Source organism: Phycodurus eques, chromosome 7, assembly GCF_024500275.1.
Source record: "Phycodurus eques isolate BA_2022a chromosome 7, UOR_Pequ_1.1, whole genome shotgun sequence".
Classification (NCBI taxonomy): domain Eukaryota; kingdom Metazoa; phylum Chordata; class Actinopteri; order Syngnathiformes; family Syngnathidae; genus Phycodurus; species Phycodurus eques.
Window position 1 is genome coordinate 17,574,598 of NC_084531.1, and position 24,304 is coordinate 17,598,901.

At 40.1% G+C, this 24,304-nt stretch overlaps 1 protein-coding gene across 1 annotated transcript in view; it reads left to right on the plus strand.

The window, feature by feature from the left end:
- The window catches only part of nxn (nucleoredoxin), a 48,783-nt gene that overhangs the window by 17,770 nt on the left and 6,709 nt on the right, over window positions 1-24,304 (plus strand). Inside the window, exons 2-5 of the mRNA XM_061682638.1 lie at window positions 12,434-12,551; window positions 20,358-20,491; window positions 21,704-21,804; window positions 22,133-22,239. Coding sequence (XP_061538622.1) covers window positions 12,434-12,551; window positions 20,358-20,491; window positions 21,704-21,804; window positions 22,133-22,239 — 460 coding nt within the window. The remainder of the gene's footprint in view (window positions 1-12,433; window positions 12,552-20,357; window positions 20,492-21,703; window positions 21,805-22,132; window positions 22,240-24,304) is intronic.

A 24,304-nucleotide genomic window follows, 5' to 3' on the forward strand; every position in this document is an offset into this window, starting at 1 on the left:
AGAATGCCTGCATGTTCGCTTACTGCTGTTTGCTAGGCTACATAACGTTTTTGTTATATCGTTTTGTATTAAAAGTACGTGAACATACCTCAAGCAAGCCTTAAACGAACATCCTCTCCCGAGCACACGTGACCACCAACACACGTTTTCCCGCATTTTGTTCTTATAAACATAAGGTGCAATCCATTAGTGTTGTCGTCGCCATGGTAACAAGTGTATCCGGTCGCATTTGAGTTGACGAGATGAAGCCCCAGTGATCGTAAAAAACGGGACGTAGTGGTATCTGAATAAAAGATTTTATTGCAGTAGTCTGACATAGTGCAATCGTAAAAGACCAAATTTGTCTTGTAGTCTGATCCAAGCATTACATGTTGTCTGTCTCAGACGTGTTGTCTGTCCCACACCGCCGACATGTTTTTTAAAAATAACGTTATTGGTGGTCAGATATTTACAATACTGCGTCAAAAGACACTCAACAAGGCTAAACATAAACCAGCTATTGGATTAGAATATACTGTACATGACGGCGACGTGGAGTAAATGCCTTTTGCGGCGAATTATGACATTAAAGCCGATCAGCATAAAATGCTAATTATCGGCTGTTACTTGTCGCCACCTCCTGATCGCAAACATAGCATTGTTTACCGTTACTTGAAACTGGGAGTACAATAAAAACTAACCTTGGGTGATGAGCCACATGCTGTTTGAGGAGAGTTTGCCTGAAGCAGAAACATGGAATAGAGCCTCCTTGTGAACACAAACTGGTAAACACCCAGAATTGTACATCCATCCAACTGTTTGACCTTACTTCTGTGCGACCGCAGGTTAGTCACAGATTACAGCGCATTGTGACTCACAAATTGGCGCTTATTCCAAAAGGTATAGCTGTGTTTGGTGCAAACACAACAAGTCACCTACCCCCTGTTCTTTTTTTTTTTTTTTTTTTTTTTTTTTTTTTTTAAAGGGGTAAGAGAATAACTTTTTGGTGTGCACAGGACATATACCAGTAAACGGTTGGGAATAACAATAATGTTAAACAGCATAAATGATTAAAACTACCCTGTAGGCATACTTGAGGAGTGTGTGGTATGTTTTTCCAGGCTTCTTTAGGTTGGTCCGTGTTATAGAATCCTTGGTAAAACAAGGCGATCCAAGGGATGAATGTCCTTCTTTTTGTGGCTCAAGAAAATGTCGGTCACATTTTGTGAGCAAAATCCAATTTTCCAGATTGGGACAAACAGCACAGTACGCCCCTTGCTTTCACTTTCCATTCATACAACGGGAATTATTCAAAGGTGGTGTGTCTGGCTATTGTTCAGCACCGCACATTCCTCGCTGTTTGGGCCTGATGGGTAAAAGGCAGGGTGATGTCTATCTCTGCTTTGAGGGATGAAGGCTTGCAATGTGGCAGATTGATTACCCTCGTAAAGTTCTCTGGGGCAGGACTGCATCCTCACCGCCGTGTTGTGTCACTGTTTCCCCCAAAAAAACAAAAAACAATCCCTCTGCATTTTGAATTGACATGGAAATATGGAGCAGTGCCATTAATTTCCAAAAAGCAACTATATAAATGTTTTGAATGCAATAAGACACATGCAGAGTAGCCACTCGCTTATTTTTTAGCAGCCTGCTTTTAGCGACGACTAATTAACTATAGTAGTTGAAGGAAAAACACCAAAAATCATCTTTAAAAAAAATTAAAATCAGCTGGTGTTGAATGAGTAATGATTCAGTGAGCTAAAAGCTAAATGTGGCTTATGTGCTAAAATGGGTAAAAGAGGTACTTATGGTTTAAAGGACAAAAAGACAACGTTGAAGTGAGCAAAGATTTTGCTAAATGGGGCTAATGCCGACCTCACTGGCATAAGAGAGGAAAAGTCCTTAGAAAGTTCAAAACATTCAATTAACCACGTTTTATGTTGTACAGTAGATGGAAAGTAAGCTTGCTTTTCCCTCCTGTATCTCCATTGAAGTTTCCCTGCTGTTGCTGAAGTAGTGCTTTGAAAATGTCCTACTGTTGTTAAATTGCAGTAGTTCAGTCACCCGTGTCTGCTTTCACATCTGCCTTTTAATGGCGGCATCTTGAGACTCTCGGCAGTTGTCCGTTTCTCTGAGTTTTGCCCAAAAGACAAAACACCGACGTCCATGTTCCATAAAGGCACTTGCTAGTCGGTAGCCATCTTCACCGTTTCCGTTAGCAATACGTAGCAACAAAAAAACGCTTTGAAGTAAATGTTAGCTTTTGTGTCAAAAGTTGGTAGGGCCGATACAACGGAGCTACCTGACGACATTGCTTCTCGGCAACACACAGCAAGTGAACTACAATTCCCAAATGACTGTTAGACCTTCCTTCTGTATCCGTTCCATATGGCTATACTGAAATAAATACATATTAAAGTAACGCCTAAAACTCGGGTGAAATTGAGAAAGACAAAAACGGTAATTTTTATGCATGACAGCCCTTTTGCACTGGAAAAGAAATATCACAATATGTGTTTATTTTTATGTTTGCTTCAAACCCTGTTGAAGATTGAATCTTTTGTGGATGCATTTGAGCATGAACTATATTAAGATACTGTAATGTACTGGACATCCATTCCATCTATCCATTTTCTCTACCGCTTATCCTCACTAGGCCTATCCCAGCCGACTCAGGGCGAGGGGCATGGTACACCCGGAACTGGTCGCCAGCCAATCATAACTGTAATGTACAGTGGTTCAATTTACAAAAGTAGACGTATGCACTAGTAGTGATGCACCAAATTTTCGGCAACAGAGGTTTCTGCCAAAAATGGCCCGAAAGTGACTACTGTCACCAAAATAAAACTCCTGAAAAGGGATGTTATGACGGTGCGCTGGCTGTGGTTTTTGCTTGTGTCATGTACACTATATTGTTTTAATAAAATAAACAAAACCGTCCATCCACATGATTGACCAGTTTCCCAAACTGCCTGCTTTCCACTGTTCATATTGCGGAATGCAATGTACACTATTTTGCGCCGCCTCAGCTACCTAGGAGCTACAGCTAACGGCGCTAAACACGATGCCGGGCCGCGGAGGCCAACGCCCACGTCGCATCTGGTGTCAACCCAAACATAAATCACTAATCATAGACTCAATGGCAGCGAATAAGCTTCACTCCTGAAAGGGATCGTTATTACAAAGGGATAATGAGGCGTAATTAACAGGGAAAGGACAGAGAGCCCATGCTAATTGCTAAGCTATCGTGCCATGAAGTCTCAAAACCCCCAAATAAGTGATTTGGTGATACAGCACACTTGTCACATAAGTCTGGCTGGAACTGCATTATAGTGGACAGTAACCAACTTTGAAGGGCAAAATAGCAGGTGTTTAAAAAGAAAATACCATAATACACAAAAACGCTATACCACACAGGGACCGGAACCGGAAATGCGAAATGAATTATGTCACCGCATGTCACTTGAGAAAAGGGACCTATAAGTTGAAAAGTAATAAATATTTATAACCTTTATTAGTCCCGCAATGGGGAAATTTGCATCGTTTCAGCAGTAATACCACGTGGATACAGGAAATAGCATGTAAGCAAAGACTTTTGGCTATAAATGCCTCTGCCATTACAAGGTTGATGTAATAAATAATAAAAAAAGAAAATTCATGACAAATATTGAAGCCATAATTTAACTATTATGATTATAGAGTAATGATTATGTTGTGCAATTAAACGGCATGGTGAATTATTTTTATTTTTATCCTATTGCATAATACACTGCAGTAACTGTTCCACTCTAATGTCCGTGACACAAAAAAAAAAAATGAAAATTCAGACAAATTGTTCTGGAAGTGAATTTCTATTGGTTGGCAGCTCTGCAGTCATAGCCATAAATGCATAAATCGTGTTTCGGTTTTCAGCCTTGGGTTCCTAATTTTTGGGTTTTGGTTTCGCCCTAAGAATTTTCTTTTTCTGATTCGGATGCCTCCCGGACGCATTCCTGGTGAGGTGTTCCGGGCACGTCCCACCGGGAGGAGACCCCGGGGATGACCCAGGACACGCTGGAGAGACTACGTCTTTCGGCTGGCCTGGGAACGCCTCTGGATCCCCCCAGAAGAGCTGGATGAAATGCCTGGGGAGAGGGAAGTCTGGGTGTCCCTGCTAAAGCTACTGCCGCCGGGACCCGACCTCGGATAAGCGGTAGAAAAATGGATGGATGGATGGAGTATATGCTACAGCTAGCTCTGTGGCATAGGTCCTTTGAGAATAAATGCAGTGAGTCTCAGGCTTTTGTGTGTGTGTGTGTGTTTGTGTGTGTGTGTGTGTGTGTGTGTCCTCCTTGTTCCTGGTTATTTATAAAGCAAGTAAAGCCTCAGAACATTCTGGGCCGCCGCAGACCTCTTGGCCATGTGCGTACGCTTTGTGGACTTTGTGTGCTGCAGATTGTCTTTTTTTTTTTTTTTTTTTTTTTTTTTTATGGAGTCATATCTTACCAATGCCTTTCACTTAATTTGCTGTTGTCTGTTGTTTTACGACTCATTTGTGGGCTTCAATGAGTCACGTTTTTGGGTCGGTCGGCCTCCTTAAACTTCCTTTTAAGCAGAGCATTCCTCAATTTAATGCTATTGCCTACTTTGGAAAGCGCCCCCTCTATTTTCCCTGACCACCTCTCCTGGAAAATATGAATCATTTTTCAAAGAAAGAGAATGTACTGTTACACACGAGGGTCATTTTCCATTTTGTCTCCTTCAATTCCAATTAAATGCTAAAAGGTAGAATGTTTAGCTTGTTAAAGGTACATATTATATCATGTATGTAATATTTATATACAGTATGTCTAAACTACTGCTCGCCGCGGGGCCAATGCCGAGCACAGCTTTTGTTTGTTATTCGCCGTCAAAAATAATAGTAATGAAGTGCGCGCAAGTTCACATAAAGACGGTAAAAGCATGGATTATATTTTCCCTAATGGATGCAGCAGCACTTCATCGCCAAACGGCTAAATTACATTTGTCAATAAGTGAAACGGATGCAGCCGAACACAAATATGCCTCACCACCACCACCATGTTCACAACTTTGCCAAAAACTTGAGTATTTGCCACTTATCAAAAACTAACACTGTTCATTGAAACCCTCACCCAAGCTCGCAACCCTAAATTTAAACCCCTAACCTTTGTTTGAAACCGTACCGAAGCCCGACTTGAGCGTTGTGTTCCTCTTTATGTGGAGCCTTTGGAAGGTGATGCAGGAGGTGGGCTGAACCTGGAAACTGGCATGGAGGAGGCAAACAGATGTGAGGGTTTAACGAGGTGGAGGAAAGGGATTAACGAGCGGGTATAAGGTGTCACTTGATGCCGCAATGTCACTCGGTTCAAGTAATTGCACACACGGGCTACATCCTGGCCCTCAGGAAAAGGGAAGTCTGGTTGTATAGTGCATGGTAACGCAAAGAGATGTGCCGTGTAGGGAGGGGCATGGCTATTAATAAAGGTTTGAATGGACATTGACAAGCAGAGTACTATGTCACCATGATTTACGAGGCGACCAATCCGCTATGCAAAGAAAGCGGGTCACAAACATGAAATCCATTCCACAACATGATAGCTGTTTGTGGAAAATATGCTCGGTTTCATGCTGGCTTGAAACCCTATTGTGAAATTCTAACCCTTGCTTGGCACCCTAATCCTTCTTTGAGAACCTCATACTGTCTTTAAACCCCAATTTGAAACCCAAGCACATCTTGAAATTTGGGCTAAGTGAAAGCAGTACCTCATGATTAATTACCCTCAAAAAATCGCATTAATCACACAATTTATTATGTTCGCACACGCTCCTTTACCTTAACTGTGGATGGATATCTGAAATGCGGTGCAGGTTGCTATAAGGTCAGTCAAATTTTGCTTGAAAAGTCAATCCGATGTTTTCGAAAAAAGCGGTAGGTAATTTGCATACTGTGCAGTGCTGCACTCTCTTTTGATCAAAGCGCAACTAGTATAACAACATCAAGCCCACATCCTGGTCCTAAATACTAATTTGAAATTCTAACCCTTGTTTGAAACCCTTGCACTGCCTCAAACCCTGACTTTAAGCTCTATTTTGAAACCATTAGACTTGAAACCCTTATTTGAAAGCCTAATTTGAAATCCTACCTTAAAACACAAACCATGTCTTGAAACCACAATTTGAAACTCTAACCATAACATAAACCAAATACCTTGTGTGAAACCCTAACCCTGGATTGAAACCCTATTTTGAAACTAACCCTGGTTTGAAATGTCATACCCTAATCCTTGTTTGAAGCCCTAATTTTGGTTTGACATTTTTATTTGAAACCCTAACACAGCTTGAACCCCTAACTTGAAACGCTAATTTAAATTTAGGGATTCAAGGTGTGTTAGGGTTTCAAATTAAGGTTTAAAGACTGGGTTAGGAGTTTAAACGCCTAACCTAGACTTGGAACTCTAATTTAAACCTTAATTTGCAACATTAACCGTCTTGAAATACTATTTTGAAGCCGTAAGACTTAAAACCCTAAAACAGTTTGAACCCTTACTTAAACTTGAACCCCTAACCTAAACCCTAAATTGAAATCCTAGCCTCTGATCAAACTCTTATTTGAAACCTTGTCTTGAAACCGTACTTTAAAACCCCAACCCTGTCTTGAAATCCTAGTTTGAAATCCTAATACTGTCTTGAAACCCTAATTTGAAACCTTAACCCAGACTTGAAACCCTAGATCCTGTCATTAAACCTTAATTTAAAAAAAAAAAAAAAAAACTAACTTGACATTGTAAAACATGTAAAACCTGTGCACACGAATAATATTTTGCACATGATGTTTAGCTGTCGCAATGAGGTGCAAAAGACTGCTAATGCGTGTGAAATGTTCCCCTTTTAAAATCACATCAGTATTCATGTGTTGTGATGTCGAGACGAGAGCATGCGAGGAGGTGGAGGAGGAGCTGTGGGACTTTAGATTAGGGGTCAAACGGAGGTCACAGAATGGAAGCTTTCCAACCCCCTCTTCTTGTAGCAGAAAGTGGGGTACCACTTACTGCAGCACTGTACTGTGCAGTCTCCCGCGTGTATGTGTGTGTGGAATGAATGTTGACTGTAGCTAATTGAGCAGCAAAGCGTGCAAACGAAGCTTATAGATGTGTTTTGTGTGGTTATAAATGTCATGAAGGCAAAAATGACGCCACATTAGGCTTTTACGTCAACTGCTTTTCTTTGCAGTCGTTTTAACCTTTTGCTTCTTATCTGCTCCTGTTACTGCTGGCAGACACAAAGAATGCACCTGGCTTTCCAAGCCACGAGTCGGCCCCCCAGACTCTGACCCGAGGTAAGACATGGAGAGAGTCCAGCTGGTCCAGACAAAAGTCAAACCGGTCCAAACTAGAACCAGGTTCACGTCTCTCTGGCTGGTAGACCAGGCCACATGCAATTTATTCTTTTTGTATTTTATTTTACTTTTAAATGTATTGCTATTAATTGGCAAATCTTAATTTGGAACACTAACCCTCGCTTGAAACCCCATCCCTTACTGGAAACCTTAACCTGGTCTTGAAACCCAAATTTTAAACCTTGAAACCTTAACCTCGTTTTAAATACTAGTACCCTAAACTTGCTGTGAAAGCTTAATTTTAAACACTTACCCTTTCTTAAAATGCTAGTTTGAAACCCTAACCTTGGCTTGAAACTCTAACCCTAACCTAATTAGAAGGCATAATTTTAAACCCACTCCCTGGCTTGCAACCCTAATACAGGCTTGCGTACTTGATTTAACACCCCAACTCAGGCTTAAAACCAAAGGATGTGGGCAGAGCCTTTGAATCTCCATGCAACACAAAATCCAATAATTCCAAAGGGGTCCAATCTTACTGCTTGCACTGAGTCCTCGGTCCAGCACACCTCCACCACTCCAACCCCCTCTCCCGACATGCCCGATGGTCCGTTTCAAATAGTTTCCACATTGCTTAGTGTGCATGTAACCCTTTTCATTCTCTTTGTGATCAAACTGAGGAACAAAGATAAGAGAGTGAAGAATGCACCCACTGCCATTGTGATTGTAGGTCGCCTGTAGAGACACAATGCAGCACATAGCTATTGAGAGCTTATTTACTCCTCAATGCCTCTCTCTCGCTCTTTTTTTTTTTTCAACTGCATTAAAAGTGTTCACCATACAGAGGCAAAGTTTAAGGCCTCTATTCAAGCAGGCTGCTTTTGTGCCCGCACGCAAGGCTGCAAGGAGGTGGTGGAGGCGGGGGCAAAACCTCTCCTCCACCTCCATTCTCCCTAAGCACTGACATTCTAGCACCTGTTTCTCATCACAAATCCATTAATTTTTCACTGAATTATTAAGCGAAGGAAGCACACACAATGCTTTTGACACTGAAGGCCGGAGGGGGTTGCCGTGGCAACAGAAGCGGCGGTAAAGTGGCGAGTCGGAGGGGAAAAGGAGGGGGGGAGTCATCGCAAAAGGCAATTTATCCCAGCTCTCTCCGGGTAAAATGACGGGATTAATAAAAGACAGCAGATAGCAGTGAGGCCCCCGCGTGTTAGCGCTCAGATCATCTGCGTGCTTTAGGAAGATGACGAGTGAAGAACCTGGCAAGATGGAGTTATTAAAAGAGAGGTCAGGGCCTACGACATTGCAGCTATCACTGGAGAGACCAGCAGGTGGGATCTGAAGTGGGAAAAAACATCAGCTGAATAGGCGGCGGGAGGATCCTCCCTTTTGTAGCCGAGACTAGCCCTTCCTGTGTCTGGTCCCTTGAATAATTTCACGTAAGAGATTAAGAAGGAAGAGGGCAAGAATTTTGGCTGTAGCCAACTGATTACTTGAACTTTAAAGTAACTTTACTGATTACTTGATTTCAAAAGTAACTAAGTTAGAAAAAAAGTATTTTTTTTGTAAAATGTCAGCAGGAATGTCACTTATCCACAGTACATAAAATTGGCCAGTAAAATTGGATTCTTAATGTGTAATTAAAAACATAGCAACAATCAAATACGCTTTTTACTAAGGAAAATAACGAAAATTGTGTGCCAACAGTGAAATCGTGCATTTCTTTTTTTTTTTTTTTTTTTTTTTTTTTTTTTTTTTTTTTCCTCTCTCTCCCCCCCTCTCATCACTAGCCACAAATTATTAGTGATAGTGAGATGAAGCTTCATGAAGCATTGTAACACTTTGGCAATTGGTTCAAGTACTGGTCCATTTGTTGATTCTTCATGTGCACACGAAACAACATGCTGGCCAAGTGTATAATCACAATATACATTGCAATATGGTGGTTGCTGTGGCAATTGGAAATGACGATGAATGACAAAAAAAATGTTTGACCAAATATTGTGTCGATATGAAATAATAAAATCAACTTTTTCAAAATGATAGTAATCATATATAGGCAAAAAAAAAAAATGTTTTTATGTTATGTTCTAGTTTCTAGAGATGGTGAATTTGTAATTGTCATTTGCTGTAAGCTATAATCATCAAAATTATACATGAATAAAAAATCATGACATATTTCAGTGTGTGTGGTGCATCTCTAGAATATGAGTTTCACTTTTGGAATTGAACTGCTTAACTAAATTAAGCTTTTGACACTATTATAATTTATTGAGATGTACCAGTATGGCAGCTTGTGTAATGTGTTTGTTACCTTTGGACAATGGCATAAACCCACATTTTCACAGAGCTGCTTGACGGGGTCTATATTGCTGTGTTAAAGTGTCACACATTGCGGCAAATTCTGAACCACTTCCTGAAGCGGTCACATGGTACTGCCGGGCATCATTTTCGGCCCCTCTCCCAAATGAAGGAAGCCTCGATACGCGCCTCGCGGACACGCCCCCTTCATTACTCGAACCGCCTCGAAGACTGCACAACCCATAACATCACTACAAATCAGTACTTGATGAGACACATTGATGATTCAAAAGTAACTATTGCTGGTTTGAAAAAGTAACTGTTTTCTTATTACAATCCTTGGGAAAATAACACATTACTTTTCTCATTACTCAAAATGGTGGCATTTTGGAGTAACTCGTTACTGGCCTCACTCGTTTTGTCAAACAATTGTGACACTTGTCACCTTTTGATGAACACGTCTTCAGCGCCCAGACTCCAGTCGCATCGGATACATATCCGGTTTATATCCTCATACGAAAGATGCCTGAGTCGGATTTGAAAAAAATTGAATTGTATTGTTCATATTGACATGAAAAAAATCAAATACACGTCACGTATCGGCAAAAAAATCGGAATTGACCTGCAGTATGAATATAACTACAGAGTGAGGGAGCAATAGTGTGAGGTATGAAGATGTAGCTATACAGCCCGTTACACAAGACAGTTTTTGTCTGTTTATTTTACTTGCTCACTGTCTTGTGTGTAGGGTACGATGGAGGATGAAGATCGGTTTTAAAGTCGACCTGCGGAATTTTGGCATAACATTACACACTTTTCTACTTGTATTACTTCAACAACTTTTTTTCAGAGCCCTTCCATTGTGCATTAGGGGTTGAATGAAGATTTTTTTGTAGTAGACTGTAATGTCATTAAAGTTGAGTCAAAGTTGATTAATAGATGATGGTATTTTCCAGCACAGTACAGTGGTCCCCAACCTTTTTTGCACCACAGATCGGTTTCAAGGAAAGTCATATTTCTCTTCAACAACCCGGCCGGTCTCATATTGTGTTCCATAACACAATGTTTTAACATAGGACATCGTAGCCAGGCTCCAAAAAATGAAGGATTTCTCTGTTTCACTGTCTCTATTTCACTTGTTTTTATTGTATTTGAGGGGAGACTTGCATATTTTGCAAGTGACTGAGCTACCGGTCTCGTTTTTGGTAAAGTATTTCCATACGCTTGCGGCATAGTATGGCTCCACGCTGTACTGCATTAAGTTTTATGATAGTGTCGTAAAGCGACAGTGGACGTGAACAAGGGAGTTAGCACTAGCTATTAAGGAGGTGTAGCTAGCTTAGCTGCTTTTTGCCAGTTCGCTGTCCTGTGTGTAGGGTACCGATGCAGGACGTGGCAAGGGGAGTAGTTGAAGTTGACCTGCGAATTTGCGAATTAATCATGTTTTTTTTGTTTTTGTTTTTTTACTTTTATATCTGCACTCCAGACTTTACTTTTTTTTCTGTGCCCTTATTCCCGTGTCTGCAGCCCCTTTAAGGCGTGAGTGAGAATGAGGGAGCCGTAGGTATGAAGGAGGTGTAGGTGTAGCCCCTTCTACCCTGGCCACGTGAGCCGGCTTTCCCTTAGCTCTTTACCTGCTCGCTGACGCGTGTGAGTGCGCGCGTGCGTGCGTGCGTGCGTGTGTGTGTGTGCGCGCAAGGTACCAATGCAGTATGGGATGTGAAGACGAACGAGCCTTGGTAAAACGAGCGCAATGCACAAAGTATGAAATTTAACACCTGAGACTCACTGGCCATGCCCCTTTTGTGTTGAACGAAGTTGTCGTCACCAGGCATCTCATGATCTCAATGTGTGGAGCTGCGTCGGCTGTGTGAACGCGCACTTGGGCAAGGTTTGTCAGAAAGGTGTACCGATAAGTGAAAAAATCTGAACAGGTACGCCTCTGTGTTGGTGTCCATGCATTCCCGTCGTGGTAGTTTGCCCTTAAGTCCAGTGCACCGGATTAAAAAATAATTATAAAGAAAATAAAATAAAAAAGTCATCTGGATCAGTACGATCCGAATGGACCAAACCCATTTGCCAATTTTATTAGGATCAAGATCGCATATTCTGAAATACTCCATTTTGAAATTTGATGCTATCCAGACCAATCTGATCCAGATGAATTGTCTTTTAATACTGGGCCCAGGTATGAATGATTTTAGCCCAGGAGTAGCAGACAGAGCTCCCCCTGCACTCTCAACAACAATCTGGATCCTTGAGCAGAAACGGCCCAACCACTTCAAAGCCTAACACTATCACCTAGAGCCAAAACATGTTGTTGCAATACCAGAGCTAACGTTAGCATCAAGCATTCTAGAAGGACCAAGGCTAGTTTTTGTCTTGGTGGCTGGTTTAACGAGGAGAAGAAATAGACTTATTGTCGGTTAAGCGAAACACTCAAATGTTTATCAAATTATGGCCAGTTTTATACTGCAGCAGTCATTTCTACAAGACTATAAAAGTATATTTCACCCTACTGACATTGTTTTCCCTAAGATGTATCTGTTGTTTTCTTTGGATGTGTGCTGTATTTATTGTCATGGCTGTAATAGCATCCAATGAAGTGATGTTTGTGAGGGTGGGAGTGGATCAATACGGCACGTGATTGTTCCCGCTTATTTTCTCCTCCAGGGACTCTCACTGTGAGAGTTATTGTCTTTGCTCTTTGCCTCGTGTTCGAGTGGTTTGAGGGCAGCACAGAAAATGCTGAGATCTGTGTTTAAAAATGGAGGTTAAATCCATTACTTCTTAGCTCTGATGTGTGTGCAGATGAAGCTGTGGAACAAGTACAAGGTGACCAGCATCCCGTCACTCGTGTTTGTGGACGCGGCCACGGGGAAGGTTGTGTGTCGGAACGGTCTGCTGGTGGTCAAGGACGATCCCAAAGGTGAGCCTGCATGGCATCATAGGTGTGACAATAAAGGAACAAGACTTTGGTAGTTAGGCTCGTGACTCAATGCCAATTGGCTACCTACCTATTTCCTCATAATTCTGATGTGACGCTCACTGAACTTCTCACATTCTGTGCTTCTTTTTCAGGCTTTTGTGGAGCACATCCATGACACATTTTTTTGTATTATTTTCTCATTCTGCACTTCTTTTTCATGTTTTTGTGTCACACTCTTACTATTTGCTTCTTAGCGAGGCTTTTGTGTAGCACACTGCTGTCATGCTTTCACATTTTTTTCTCATTCTTTGCCTATTTTTTGGGCTTGTGTGTATTATGCCGCTATTGCACTTTTTCACACTCACTCTGAGCTTCTCTTTCAGCCTTTTTTTATTGCACTCTCCTGTTACGCTGTGCTTCTTTTTCTAGCTTGTGTGTAGCATACTGTTGCGACTATTGCACTCTGTGCTTTTATGTAGTACACTTTGTCACTTCCCTCACTCTGCTTTTTTGGGCTTTTGTGTAGCACACTGCTCTCACGCTTTGTCACTTTTCTCACTGTGTGCTTCTTTGTCAGGCTTCTGTGTAGCACACTGCCATCACACTTGTAGAGTACTCACATTAACATAAAATGTACATTATTTTCCGTTCCTTCGCAGCTCTAGTCGTGTCCTAAAATGTGATTCGTCATGGGCGAGAATTGCATGCTAATGGTGACACAGAAGAACACCCGAGTGGATATATTTTCTTCTTCGCTTTTACTGTCTGGCTAATGAAAGCCAGAACAAGCCTGCGGTGCATTAACTGCGCTTGCAAATGAGTTGATGGTGGACAGGACATAAATCTCTAGCTGCAGTAAAGCCACTTGCGATTCATAAGTATATTACTTCGTATTATACATGTATTTTTTCTTCTATGGGGAATGTTTTCCTTATTGTGTTGTTGTGTTTTGTATGTTTTTTTTCCATGTTTATTTAAACTTAAGATTACTTAATATGAATTCATAACAGAACCTTACTAAAAAGAACAAACAAAAATGCTCCCAAATAAAATAATTCATGATTAAATTATCAAAATGTAATAAGGGCTATAGTAGCAACAAATAAATAAAATTATAAAATAAACATAAAGAGCAACAAATACAAAATAAGTCAAATAATATTAATACAGTAGCAAGAAATAAAAAGAATTAATAATAATTCTAAAATAAATTACCTAAATATAGACTATTGTAATGACGTCTTGTTGTAAACTAGAAAGACAGCGCTTGGTGTTTTCCAGTAAGCAATTGTATGTTTGTCACCACGAGGCTGCTTATGTTTTGTTAAAGTGTGACAGCAGCTGATGTGTTAGTCACAAGACCTTCATACAGTATACTGCGTTCCTGTGCGTCTGCTCTGTGCAATTTGTCCTCTTCATTGGGAGGTATAAACTAGAAGGACAACTCTTGGCATTTCTCAGTAAACAATTGTATATTTGTCATCACAAGGTGGCTCCATGTTTAGGATAAGTGTGAAAGCAGCTGCTGTGTTATCCAACATGGGTGAAGGAATGATCCTGGCGAGCTTTTTCCGCGTGGATGAAAAGGCTGACTGGAGTGCCTGCAGCCAGTGTGTAAGATGGAGAGTGTGCGAGCAGCCTCTTTAGCCTCAGGACCACAATGAGCGGCTGTGCCAGTTGCGCTGCAGACGTGTCATTCCTGCCTAATGAAGCCCCGCGCATAAAGGACCCATTATGGAGCGGCCATACAGGCCTTTATTTAGAATTACCTCCGCCACCCGCGCCCTCCCTGTTTAACTCCACTCTCTAGTGCTCGGGGCCAACAATGAAGACACCATGAAAAGGAAGTGAAAGTGTGGCCCAGAGCTGGAATGAAGGAGAGGATGAACTGCTACGTTCATGTTTAGTGTTCCCTAAAACAGTGTGATTTGATTTAGCTGCAGAAAAAATTGGTGGGGATGAGGAGACCCATAGAAAAGTCTCAAGAAGCCATGTCTTGCAAACACAGGAAGTCTGCCTTTTTGGTTCAAAGGGGCCATTTTACATCAATTTGGTCGTTTCCAGCCGGAAGGCAAACCCAAACTCATCCTAGAAATTGTGTTCATCATAGACCTATTTGAAGCATGTGTACTAGACAGATGGCCAACAGTAAATGTAGATTTAGTTTTCATCATTTTGTTTTACCACCCACACACAAACGAGTAAAGGCTTCTTTATATTTGCGCGGGCGGCGACCGCGCTGACGTCACTGCAACTATCCCGTGTGGACGTTTGCCTTTATACTCGAGCGCAACCCATGCGCGCAGTTACGAAAATGTACTGCAGTTCCCCTCCAAGCCGGGGGTGTCGCTACGGCTGGTATTGGCTAGGACACCGTAGGGTGGAATTTCTTCTGCATTTTTTGGCCATTTCCGGTACCCGTTTTTACTTTCCTTTCCGTAACAAGGAAGAAAGCAACAACAATGGCGACCGTGGAACAGTGTCTGCTAGAACAAATGGACCCGGATGACCAGATGATACATTTAATTAGGCTGCAAAATCGATCAAGAAGGCAGCAGCGTCGGTGGTATGTGGAACCAAGGGGAATGCTGAGTACATCATCACAGCATGTGACTAAAACAGGCCAATCACGAGAGATGATCTCCTCAGCATTCTACGCGCAGCAACAATTTTTGCCGTGTGCACGTCAAGTGATGCAGAGAGGCCTCGCGGGCCAAAGCGTTGGTCACGTGATGCAATACGGGAGTATAAAGGGGCCTTAAGCCTCATTTTTTTTGTTTTAAATAGCCCCTGAAGCAAGTTAGACTTGGTGACATAAAATTTGGTAGGTGTGTCTGTCATTCGTAGACCCAAAAAAGAAGCCTCAAGAAGCCATGTCTGAAAAGTCACGGGATTGGTTTGAAGCTGCCCTTTTAGGGTCATTTTAGCCATTTTTCCAGGGGTCCTTGAAATACTCCTCCCAGAGATTTTGTCCGGCTACAACATTTGAACCACGTTACGAGACACATGGACAAAGATGTGTGGCAAAGTTACAGTATATGACTCGCCCTAATGCACGAAGTTAGTATTACATTTTGCCCCTGAAGCCAGTTTCCCTTAGCAACATACAATTTGGTAATCACGTCAATCATAAGTAGACCCACAAAAAAGTCACAAGAAGCCATCCCCGAAAAGACCGTTTTTGATACTTATGAAAAAAATGCATGTTAAGTTACTCAAAATAGTCTTTGTTTAGTCTTCTTCCAGCAAATAGTCATCAATGTTTAGTCTTCTTCCAGACCTTGGCAAAGTGGTGAAACATCCAAAGTGCTAACTTGAATGGTTGCAAAAGACTCGCATGTGTGAAAATTTACAAATCTCATTCTTAAGAGTTCCTTGTACTTCCCCCATTGTTCTGAGTATTAGTGAATCAATTAGCCTAATGTACAATTGTTTGAACAGATGATACTTGAATCTGTACTTGTTTTGAAATAACACTAAAAAACTTTCTCAAACTTGTGTAAATCTCAATTTCTCCTTCTTAGTTCTGTGGACTTCCTATTGTTCTGAGAATAGGTCCATCTATTTATATATCGTTGTTTAGTTGATGCTCATGGAATCTGCAGTAGTTTAGAAAGAGCTCTAAATTACTTTTCCCCAACTTTGCATATTTTTCTGCAATTGTCCTTGGATTTTCACCGACTTCCTTGGAATTTGCCTATTGTTCTGAATATTGGTCGAACCAGCTATTTCTGTCAAACAAATGTTCTTTTAATGTTGTCAAGGCACAACCAAGCAGTGGCTGTCGCTCAAGAAAGAAGTTAATAGGGCTTGGCCTTGTCGTGTTCAAACATATTCTTGAACCTTCAGCACCAGATTGGTGGGCTTTTTTGTGTGTAACCCTGAAATCTTACCGTGCAACTATCGTGGATGTCGGACTTTCGCTTTTCCCTTGCCACATGGATTTTTCAACTTTTTTCCACTGAAGGGCCACATACAGAAAAAATAAAAATATGATGTTTATGAAACATGCTAAAACCAGTTCAGTATGCTTTTGTTCTACCTATACAAAGCAGTTAAACATCCAAGCAAAACGTCATCAGTATTAGTGTGATATCTAAATTTAAAAATTGTCATGTCTTGTAACATTCAACTTACAAAATTTGATAACCTGTGTATGTTGTAATATTAAAGACCCTGTAAAGTTTAGTTTTTTATTTGTTTTTAAATAGATATGTTTGAAGGTAATTGTTCTCAGTCTTTGCACATATTTCCAGTTATTAAGTACTAAATTGTTGAGATATAGCGTTAACCTCTTTTTAACCTTCTCAGTTGTCCGGAGTTTTTGGGCGGGACTAAAAAGCTAGCCCAAAGATGCATGTGTGCGAGGGTAAGGTATTTATACAAAACAGTCGACATGCACGCGGAAAAAGCTCGCCAATGACGCATACAGGCCTGGGGCATATACTTTCTGGCTTGAGTCAGCCTTCCCCCACTCCATGAGTACTGGGCGCTATCATTTCATCGTTGGCTAACCGTCACAATTGCGGGTTCGCAGTAATGCCTTGGTCCATTTGTACCACTACAGTGTGCAGTTAGTTATGTAGCTATGCCTTCAACCCCAAAAAATGTGTCTTCCCTAACGTGTTATGCCATGCGTGGTGCACGGAGAAAGCCGATGGCGAATTTGATGGCTCCACTGCGAATTGGACAGCTATTAGCGGCTAGTGGATCCCTCCAATACTCCACAGCCTCGCTCTATGCGCCGCACGCCACACAACCAGTGTTGGGAAAGTTCATTGTCTACGCAAATTTGTTTAAAGTTCAGTTCATCGTTCCAAAAATGAACTACTTCATAGTTTCTTTTTTTGTTTGTTTTTTTTGTTTTTTTTTCTCATTATGTTGCGGACAGGCTATTTCCCTCAAAATACTGGCATTTCATTTTCTCATTGTTGCCACCCATTCAGTCCACTCTACTAGCCAGCTGCAGCTTTCACCCTACAATCGCAAAAACATGAGAAAAGCTGATAGATTCAATGGTGTCTTTTAAAATGAGGGAAAAAACAGAAGCAGGACTTTTTTTCCTTAATGTCCAAAGAAAAACGCAGCACAGTGTGAAAGGACATTGATAACTTTTCATTCCTTGCAGCTGTGGTTGATATTGACAATATTTTATCTATTCTTATGTTAAAAAAACCTAAATAAATTCCATATGACAGTGTGATCGCACAGTGTTGTAACTAAAGCATTCTGATACAAGTAAGTTTTCCTATGAATCAATTTTTACCATGATGTACTTACTGCATTACCAAACCACCAAAGAACACATTCACTCATATTTACGCAGTGTCTCTGAACGCAACTCTCGTACAAAGGCTGCTGCGACATGCCTTGCCGAATGTAAACATGAATGGCGGTTGCCAAATACGCCGTTCATCCCCGCCATACGAAAGCTCGTACATAGTGTGTTGAGACGGGTTTTGTCCTGGAAGTCCCTAACAAAAACTGGCACCCTTGAATAAAAATGAATTTTTGTTCGAAAACCATTCTTTTTCCTCAATCAATCACAATTCTCAAAAATGAATTCACATTCACCCAAAATATGAAGTAGTTTATTAACTTTCATTCATTGAACTTGTTCAGGTACAATACTGCACACAACAGACACTTAAGGGAAAGCTACCATTACATTCACTAGCCCACAAGTTAATGAGCTAACGGCGGCTTCGTTTAATATGTCAGCACCACGTTCTGTGTTGATCTGTCTGGGTCCCCACATCACAGAGACAGTTCAGGAAAGGTTAACTATGTATTAGACACAGCGGCACACGTTTTTTAGCCTGCAGCTGACTACAGAGACTTGAGCACATATTGTACGAAGAAACCTGTTTGATTGACAGGTGAAGCTTGAGCAGGGTGGTTTTTTTTGTGCCTTCAACGGACGCGCCCACACAGTCCTACAGCTGGAAGGCGGGCTCAATTTTTTTTTTTTTTTTAGCCTTATTTTACATTTTTTATATTTTTAATTAATTTTGTCAATTAATTTGAATTGAAGCATTTTTTTTTATTTATGCATTTCTTTTTTTTATTATTCATAAAAATTTTGCGGGCTTGTAAAAAAATACTCCTATGGTGTGTCAAATTTACAAGATATTTTTTGTCGCTTTACAGGGTCTTTAAGAGTTATTTACAACTTTGACAATTTCGAAAATTGTGACTAATTTGCGTTAAACATTTTTCACTGGTCATTTCATTTTAAATAGTCCGATTCTTGTAACATTTTTTTTTTACAATTTTAAATGAAAATAAATTTTGAATTTTCATTAAACATTTTTTACATTTATTTTTTGTTTATTTAAAGTGTGATGCATTGTAACATTCAACTTTTGAAAAATTGATCATACTGTGATATCTTGTAACATTCAAGTATATTTACAATTTAAAATGTTCAGAAATAAAGTGGCAAATTTTCCTTTTTTTTAAAAAAAAACAAAAAAAAAAACATTAAAAAAAAAAAAAGAGTGTGGTGTCTTCGAACATCCATCTATTCTACTGCTCATCCTCACTGCAGTCGTGAGTGTGCTGGAGCCTATCTCAGCTGACTCTGGGCAAGAGGCTGGGTATACCCTGAAGTGGTCGCCAGCCATTCGCAAAACACAAATAGACAAACAATCATTCACGCATCATACAATTTAGTCTTCAATTAACCTTCCATGCATGTTTCTGGAATGTGGGAGGAAACCGGAGTACCCTTCAAAAACCCACGCAGGCACAGGCAGAACATGAAAACTCCCCACAGGAAGGCCGGAGCCCGAATTTGACCCCACGACATCTGAATTGTGAGGCATATGTGCTAACCAGTTGTCGACCTTGCTGCCTGTCTTCTAACAATTATCTTTAAAAAAATAAATAAAATAAATCTAAGAAAAAATAGTGTTCTATTTTGTAACATTTAAGTTTCTTTACAAATAAAAAAAAAAGAAAATGGTGTGGCAGATTTACATTAAACTTAGTTGTAATTTTTTTTAAATTAGTATAAAAAGTGTTATATATTGTATTGGTCAGATTTCTTTACAGTTTTTTTTATTTTTTTTTTTTTTTTTAAATCATGACAAGTTTTCCTTAAACCGATTTTATATATTTTTTTAAATACAGTATTTTAAATAAATAAAGGGTGATAGCCTGTAACATCTCACTTATCATAAAATGTTCTATTTAACTTTTTTTATCTTGTTCCATCCAAATGTATTTTTTTGTATCTTAAAAAAATGGTGTGACAAATGGTCAAATTTAACATTCAACAAATAATTTAAAATGAAGAGTGTTATATTTTGGAACATTAAATTTGATAAATGTATAATTTTGTGTGCTATCTTTCAATATTTTAACTGTCTCATAACCTTTTGATGCTGGTCACATTTAATTGACTTTTTAGAAAATGTGGCGAGTAAATAATGTGCTTTACTACTACGCATCGATGTTTAAAGCTTGAAGTTGACTAACAACCGCTAATCAAGTGTTTTTGGCGTCTCGTTTTCCAATCATCTAAATTACAGAGGACTTATGACTTGCCTGCCAACTGCCGTTGCGTTTTACTTTTTTCAATGCCAGTCAGTCAAAATGTGTCTTTAATGTAAAACCGGTCGATGACGCAAGCAAGTTGGAGGACCGCTGTACTGTCGTGAAAAAATATCAGTGACCTCATTGATTAATCAACGTCGACTTTCATCACAATATCTTCAAAAAGCTATATTTGTTAAACCTTTAGCAGTGGGCTGCAAATGACCCCCCTGCCTTACATGATCACCTCTCTCTCGCTCGCGGCAGGCCTGGAGTTCCCCTGGGGGCCCAAGCCGTTTGCGGAGGTGGTGGCGGGGCCCCTGCTCAGGAGCAACAGGCAGTCAGCTGACAGCGCTTCCCTGGAGGGGCACTACGTGGGGGTCTACTTCTCGGCACACTGGGTGAGTGTCTTTTATGATGTCACACTTTTTTTTTTTTTTTTTTTTTTTTTGTACCGCGCCTCCGACTTGACAAGTGAGGGTCGTTTGAGGCAAACGGGACCATGAGAAGGCGTCCCTGGCACTGCTTTACTTTTTTCTTATCTTTTATGAACATTTAAATTACAGATATCTGTGTTCAAATGTTGGGAGAAAAAGTAATATGTCATCAGAAAAATAAATACTCAAGTACAGATTCCTGGAAAATGTACTTTAGTACAGTAACAAAGTATTTGTACTTGGTTACTTCCCAGCACTGGCGCAGACCGCTGGCCCAGACAGAGCCACAAAACCTCTATTGAGAAGTCAGCTCGACCAAACCACAGTCACACATGACACTGAGATGGACCAGAAAGAAGATTGTTTTGCACCACAATTCCATGAAATACTAAGTCATTAGGGGGTGTGAAGGCAAAAAGCTGTAAAGCGCCTCTAAGTGGTGGGAAATGTCATTGCAAGAATGAGCAGATGATTGTAGATTCAGATGACAGCAAGTTACAAATGAGTATTCGGGCCTCGAAAAAAAAAACTATTATACGATATGAATAAAGTCATAAGCTAAGCAGAGTAATTTCTTTTTTTTTGGGGGGCGTGGGGGTCAGAATCTTACATTTAACCGATTGAAGAAAGGGAATTTTCTCTTTCTTCAATATACCACTTTAATGTAGAAAATTTTTAACTTTATTCTTGATTATTGAAGTCAGGTCTTTTTGGCCTTTATATTTAAAAAATACAACTATTCAAAACAAAAAAATATTCTTGTAAGATTAGTTCTTTTTCTTCGAATAAATATTACTTTTCTACCTGGATAAAAATGATTCATTCTTATAGTAGAGTAGAATGTACTACAGTATAGATTTTCTTGGAAAAAATAAATAATAAGCCTTTTTCTGAAAAAAAAAAAAAAACTTTATTCTTGAAAAATTATGACATTATTCTTGTGGAATGCCTTTTTTCCTCTGAAAAAAATACTTAATTCATATTTATTACGCCTTTTTAAAACAAGGTATGGTCCTTGAACATATGTTGAAATGTGTTAATTTCTGTGAAATAGCACAGCTCTGTGGTTAACAACAGGATTAAAAATAACTGATTTATTTTTTCACTTTTTCCCCACTTTGTCACAGGATTGGTAAAGTCTACCTGTCTCTTATCTGTCTGTTTGATGTCTTTCAGTGTCCACCGTGCCGCAGTTTAACGCGAGTGTTAGTGGAGTCATATCGCACCGTCAAAGAGTCAGGTCAAAAGTTTGAGATCGTGTTCGTCAGCGCTGATAGGTAAGATAGTGTATACATCGCCACCTTCCTAAACTAATGGCCTTTTTTATTTATATTTGAAAACACAAAAAAATTAACCATATATTGAATATATTTTATTTATTAATAATTTCATTTCTTGGATAGAATTGCATGATCTATTCAACTGAGCATGTTAGGGATTTTTTTTATTTATTTTATTTTTTTTTAACAGAGGTGGCCAACATCATGACTGAGATGATTTAGGCTTTGTCCCCAAAAAATTGGCAAAACATGACTTGGGTCATTATTTATAGGAGCGTGACAATATAGGCTGTCTATTAATTGACACACACACACATACCTGTAGGTCTGAGGAGTCTTTCCAGCAGTACTTCAGCGAGATGCCCTGGATGGCGGTGCCGTATTCGGACGAGGCTCGACGCTCGCGACTCAACAGGCTTTATGGGATTCAAGGTAATTGTGCGAGCATACAGACACACAGTATAGAAATACATTAGGACCTTGATTTGATCCAACTTAAGTTTTTCAAGCTATAAGCTCAATCGCCCCAGATTTTGTTCATTTTTGTTGTTGATTTGCTTTGAGTGAAAATTTGATTTACAAGCAGGGGGTGGGGGGTTTGTCTTCTGCGTTTCCACAGCGTACTGTGTACAGACACTGAAACAGTTCTTCAAACAAGAGACGAAGTGTGCTCGCTTCAAACGGTTTATTGCTACTCCCACTTAAGTCTATTGTAAAACTAAACATAAAACAAAGAATTACAAGTTGTATGTTCAACCAAACCACAAACCAATGTCTTACAAAACTGCGCTAGGTTAATGCGAACACGTTATGCGAAGCGCCATTAATGGGCTCACAAAACTAGCATTGATATTGTGGTAGTTATAAAGATTTAAACAACAAATATTTGAACACAAACTGTGTAGCAACACAAACAGAGAGAGCATATGGCAGTACTCACAAGCACATATTATTTATGCGCTGCGAAAAATGCCGCAGCTTACTTGCAACAGTCTTCTTTGTGTTTCAACATCAAATCTACGTGTATTATATGTATGTATTCTACATCCCCCTAGTGGCCAAAGCGAGGACACCAGAAGTAGCAGCTCAATGTCCATTGAATTAAGGCAAAAAACAATGCTAAAACTATTTACTTCTTTACATATTATTTAATTTTGTAATTATTGTATGTTTTTTATACAGTACAAAACTTGGTCTCTTTCATTTTTAAAACAAACCTTTGTCAGTCTTTTGAGGGAGCTGGAATGGAATAAAGGCAATTCAATTCAATGGGGAATGTTGATTTGCAATATGAGGAACTCTTTTAGGGTCTATGCATCTACTCCTATATTTCTAGGGGTGACATCCAGGATTGTAAGAAGAGTATCTCTCAGAGCAGCTCGATTTTTATGAGCTCCTGGATTTGATCTGTCGTAGTGTTTGCGCTTCTAAACTCTTCCTCTTCATTCCCTGCTTGAAATAAGTTGAGGAAAGGAGGGGGCTGTGAGTTTTTCCTGCAAAGCATGTGAGGAATGCACAGCGATGTCAACACTGCACCCTCCCACCCCCAACCCTCTCCCCTGACTTGCCTTGAGTCCACATGAGCAGACAAGATGAACAGTGACGCTCGCCTGCCCCTGGCTGTGCGCCTACATCACGGCTGTTTCTGATAAGGCTGACAGATAGTGATCACAGGAATTACAAGCAGCCTGCCAGGGAGCAATGTGTGCAGGGAGTCAATTTTCTTTGATTCTGTGGCTTGTTTATTTCTATTGTGGATAAGTTGGTGGTTACGTCAGTAACTGGCTAGGAGCAATTACATTAGCCATTGTAGGACACATCTACATTGCGGCATTTTGCACATGACTGAGCATGCCACAGATTTTCTTTTTTTTACTCTCTGGATTATTTCTATAGTTGACTGGCGACCAGTACCGGGTGTACCGCGACAATCGCCCAAAGTCAGCGAGAAGAGGCTCCAGTTACCCGCGACCCTGTCAAAGGCAAGGAGTATAGAAAATGGAAGAATAATTTCTGTTGTACAACGTGGCATTTATCATGACTAACGATCACACTACAGTAGTTAGATGACATGTCTACGGTGCCTTGACATTTGTCAGAGCATGATTTGGACCTTTTTGACAGTGGATTATTTGTAGTTCTGTTTATTTCTACTGTACAAAATGGTGGTTGCCATGAACGGCAGACAAGAGGAGCGAGCAATTGCATTAATTACAGGACGTGTTACACACATCTGACCATGCGTGAGCCAGAGTGCAGTGGAGTGTTGTTGTTTTTTTTTTTTTTTACGCTGTAGCTTATTTGTAGTGGTTGTTTTTATTTCCATTGTGCAAGGTAGTGGTAATAATGACTTAATAGGCGAAAAGGACATTTGCATTACAGTTGTCTAAAGCGCATGTGCGTGATCGCATGCATTTTTGGTTCTGGATTATTTCTAGTCTTTCCGTTTATTTCTGTTATGCAAATTATGAACAACAGGCCAGGAACTCTTTGCTTC